Source organism: Stegastes partitus, unplaced genomic scaffold (genome assembly GCF_000690725.1).
Source record: "Stegastes partitus isolate 25-593 unplaced genomic scaffold, Stegastes_partitus-1.0.2 Scaffold2312, whole genome shotgun sequence".
In the NCBI taxonomy this organism is placed as follows: Eukaryota; Metazoa; Chordata; class Actinopteri; family Pomacentridae; genus Stegastes; species Stegastes partitus.
This window is the reverse complement of record NW_007580043.1, coordinates 6400-11007: the sequence shown is the minus strand read 5'-3', so window position 1 is coordinate 11007 and position 4608 is coordinate 6400. Positions and strand designations below refer to the sequence as shown.

Genomic DNA, 4608 nt, shown 5'->3' with positions numbered 1-4608 from the left:
ATGTTGTCTAACGCTGGAAATGACACCTCTTGGATCACCACTAAAGTAGATTTTTTTCTGTCCAACAAGTTCACAGATATCTTTTAAAATAATTTTGCGATACAGTCCAGAGAATAGAACTGGAAATCAGTCTAATAGTTCAACTGCATTGTCTTGTTGGTGGACAATGATAAAGAGTAAAAATAAGAGATCCTTTATTCTGGCTTAAAACAAAAAAAAAACTGGACATAACCTTACAACAGAGCTGAAACAAGATCCCGTCAGGCTGGTGAAGACCAAAGAACAGGTCAAAATTCAGTGGGAGGGAACGTGATTAGAGCCGAACCAGAGGACATGAAAGACAAGCGCCGCGATCAAAGTTAACAATCCATCAAAGGAGGGAAGAGACGACCAAAAAAAAAAAAGCCACAAAGAAGAGGTATTACCTGTAAACGTAGACAGACACAGTCTGCTGACCACGAGGCAGCTCAGCCACTGACTCAAATCCTCAGCAGAGAGCCTGGTTCGCTCTGTTTACCACCGAACCGCAGCAGCCATTGTACGGCGCTACACATGATGATCCCCAAACAGAGGGGTTTTGTTTTCTAATGCAACAAGATTTATAAACTTCTTTATACGCATTGCTGATTTGACACGCTAAACTGAAAACGCTTGAGAGAAATCACTTCTATTTTGTTACTTGAACACTACAGGACATGTTGTTTACCTGAGATAAGATGAGATTTTTAAAAGTTTGCAGTAAACAGGGATAAAATAAAACTATACTACGCAAATATGTGGGAGTTTCAAGGTAAAAGAAGCTTCAATTACATTTGAATGTGTGTCGTGTTACCTGTGTGTGACCTGAGTTCCTCGCAGGCTGGACATGGTCTCCTCCAGGTTTTGCCGCAGGTCTGCTATGTTTTTGACAGTACGCAACCGCCTCGTCTCCGGGTCTTCACCTGAGTGAGACAATAAAAACAATCTCAGAAACATTCACCAGCATGTTCAGACGTATTTCATCTCTTCTGAACAGGGACAGCCTCTGCACCCACCTGAGAGGTCCTCGATGGAGGTCTGGCTGGTCTTGGTGAAGGAAACGTCTCCACCTCTTCCTCCCGAACCCGTCTCAGCGTTCACCGTTCCCTCGCCGTCTGTTTGGGATCTGCGGAGAGCAAATTGTGCGAAGGATCAAAGTGTGGAAATCATCGATTCTGAATCATTGTGCACTTAGTGGGAACCTAATATTCGGCAAATTGTCACGAAAGAGGGATAAACCTGATTAAAGATTTAAATCTGCTGCGTTTCAAGTCTTGTGACCGGGGTCCAACATGAATGCCTGCTAAGCCCCGCACGCCACTAAAGTTTGTCTTTGAAGGATAAATCAATACAGTTGAGTCACTGCATTGGCTGGAAGCTTTTTGAGATGGTGACGCTGGAAAGCCTCGGTTATGTGCAGCCTTTGGTCTTTGGCTGATTCCAGACTTTGTCCTTGTTGACTACTGAACACTCGCTTTGAGTTTGAGCCAGCCGAAACCACAGAGCGCCTTTCACACACACAAAATTACATCATCTGAACTTTTCTTTGGCTTCTGGGTAACCAACTTAATACTGGTTGAAACCTGAGGTTGTTTCCATGCACTAATTCTTCAGGCTCGGTGTGTTCTCCTCATAGTTCATTGGCGTTCAGCAGTGCGGTAAAAAAAAGCAGATTTTGAGCATTGATTGCACAAACTTTCTGTCAAGCATACTGTTTGTGACAGGTGGAGGTGGTTTAATCCTGCTGCTAACAGTATGTGACAGCCATACAGCAGAAGGGGGCGTTTCAGACCACTGATAATGGGGGTGTTTTGCGGAGGTGGGCTGCTCAGCTGCAGGTCAGAATGTACAGAAAGGGCAGCGGCACAGGAAGCTAATGAGCGGTTGTTAGAAAGGACTTATTGAGAGTGTGAGGGACCTCCTTCCTTATCACACTGGGACCAGGACAGAGGTCAGAGGCACACTGCATCCACACATACTTGCCCGGATTCATGTGCACTCGCAGGAAGGCAAAACGCAAGAACGTAGGAACTCGTGTAACGCCGCTGCTTAACAGCTTACAGATGGTCAAACGCTCCAGAACCAATTCAGATACTGGGCTTTAAGACACTGTCAGAGAATCAGAGATGTGATGACTTAACACAAGTTCTTATAATCGTTGACTTGAAGTATAGCTATACATCGAGTTGCATTCACTTAAAAGCTTCACCCAGAGCTGTTTTCAAGTGTACTATTGAACAAACACAGCATAAGTAACTCCCACAATGTTCTAATGCAAAAGTGCTGTGTGCATGCGTTTCATTTATTTATAAAGACAGACTTTAAATCCATCCATCCATTATCTATACACCGCTTAATCCTCACTAGGGTCGCGGGGGGGCTGGAGCGTATCCCAGCCGACTTAGGGTGAAGGCAGGGGACACCCTGGACCCGACTTTAAATATTTATTTAATTTATTTTAACTTAATATTCTGTCTTGAGATATACCACAGTTTTATGGAGCCTGATTATTCTTCCCACATCTATTTCATGAGACAGGCGAGCAGGAGAGCGACAAACGTATCGCAAAGTTTAAAACAGAGCACTGCCAACTGTCTAAGGTGCAAAAATAAACTTATTCGCAATGCTGCATCCTCATGAGGCAAAGAGAAGCTATCTTAAATAGAGAGAGCGAATAACTCTACAACTCTCTTTCTCAATAATATACAGAAAGCTAGAAAACACGCTGTATGGATGAGTAAACAACTGTAATGTGAAGGCTTTAAAGCTCTAAGGGACCAAACTACTACACTGTACTGCAGGGTCACTGTATGCTGATGGGTCCCGCAACATTCATAAAATATTTGTTGTATTTGTTAAAAAGGATTCTATTTATTCATCTACACTCTTTTTTTCACACGCCTTGGAAATGTTCATCTACATACGGCCACAAGCTTCTGGAGGTGCTCATGTTCTTTGGGAATGTGGTTTTGCCCTTAGGGGTTTTAAGCATTCCCAGCATAATACTGTCCTCGTTTGACATTTATGCTTGTTACTATATAGGCTGTGATCCAACTTGCTGTTGTTGTAGTTTTCAAAAAATGTCATTCAGCAGAACCATTTTTCTGCTGAAGGTCTGGCACTGAAATGTCATGACTGAATGTACTGTTGCAGGCTGAACACTGTGCAGGTCTGAATGAAGCTGAACTTTCCTTATAAGCCCCCTGGTGTGGATTCAGACCTCTGTCTTGGAAGGAGCGCTACACGTTGATCTTTAAATGAGCTTCACGCCATTTTGTGGTGCATTTTACTTGACGTTGCATTCATCTGTGTATTTTTGTTTCTTTTTACATTTTAAATGCGTTGTGCGATGGTACCTGTACATGAAAGGTGCGACGGTGGCCGTGTTGGGGTGGCTGTGGTGCTGTTGCGTCTGAGGTAGCTGCACGCTGACGGTGTTGCTGGCGGTGCTCTGTGTGGTGCCTCCTCCGGCCACCGGGGCGGCGCTGCTCTTCCCCTCCGTGGAGGCCAGGCTGGAGGTAGAGCTGGAGTGTCTGCTGTCCCTGTCCCTGTCCAGCGGGCCGCGGTGCATGGCCAGGCCCCCTCCTAACCTCATGCTCCGAGGCCTCTCCCCCGCCTCCTTCACTGAGGAGGCTTTGCCCCCGACTCCTGGGGCTTTACCTCCCGGCTTTGGTATTCCGCTGTGTGCAGGGGTGGAGCTCTCCTTTTTGGCCACTTTACCCCCTTTGGGTATGAAACTGGCAATTTTAGAGGTCCTTTTGTTGGAGGCATCAGCGTCTACAGCGACGGACGCTGCCTCGTCCTTGGGCTCCTCTCCCCTGAGCTCTGCCCTGTCAGAGACTGAGGTGCGTTTCCCCACCTCCTTCCCTTTGTCCTTATCTTTCTCCTTCTCCTTCCCTCTCTCCTTGTCCTTCTCAAGGCCTTTGACAGAACCCTTCTTGGCAGTCAAAGCTCTGCTAAAAGTGCGCTGGGCGATGCCCCTCAGAGCGATTTTCGGGCTGCTGGCGGTTGTAGAGACAGTAGTACCTGCTGAGGGAGCTGCTCCGTAGGCCGTCCCGTTGCTGGTCCCGTTCAGTCCCGGCCGGACGTTGCCATCATCCTCCTCCAGGGGGTCGGTGTTGGAGCCGGTCTCAGCTCTCTCCACCTGCCCGGCTCCAAGCTGCCTGCCCGGGGCTGCATTATCCGTCTGGGCTGATACTCCGTTGGAGGAGGTGGTGGACGATTTGGAGCCTCCTTTACTGTTGAAGAGCTTAAGCTTCTCCAGCATTGATTTCTGAGCGACAGCCTTTGGAGGGGCTTCAGCCGGGGCAGCAGTCTTGCAGGAGGTGTCCTTCTCCTGCTTGACGGCCTGCATGGCGGATGGGGAGGTGGGAGAGGAGGTGTGTTTGGAGCTTGTCGACTTGCTCCTCCAGGGTTTGCTGTTGCTGTTGGGCTGAGGAATGGCTGTGGAGGATGAGGAGGAGGAGGAGGGAGGAATCAGGGTGGAGGTAGTGGCAGGGATGCTGGTGGAGGAGCTGACGGTCACTGCAGATGACGGAGCATGCTCAGTCATCACCGAAGGCTGTGAGGTCATGCCCTCTGAGGAATCTG

At 47.8% G+C, this 4608-nt stretch overlaps 1 protein-coding gene across 1 annotated transcript in view; it reads right to left on the bottom strand.

Moving 5' to 3' along the window:
* LOC103374634 (neuron navigator 2-like) overlaps window positions 1–4398 on the bottom strand; it is a gene marked incomplete at its 3' end in the record, with an annotated part of 53165 nt that extends 48767 nt beyond the window's left edge. The window contains exons 1-3 of the mRNA XM_008304752.1: window positions 3375–4398; window positions 1035–1144; window positions 833–941 (exon numbers count right to left, since the gene is read on the bottom strand). Of these exons, the coding sequence (XP_008302974.1) occupies window positions 833–941; window positions 1035–1144; window positions 3375–4372 (1217 nt within the window). The remainder of the gene's footprint in view (window positions 1–832; window positions 942–1034; window positions 1145–3374) is intronic.
* Window positions 4399–4608: the final 210 nt, after the last annotated feature.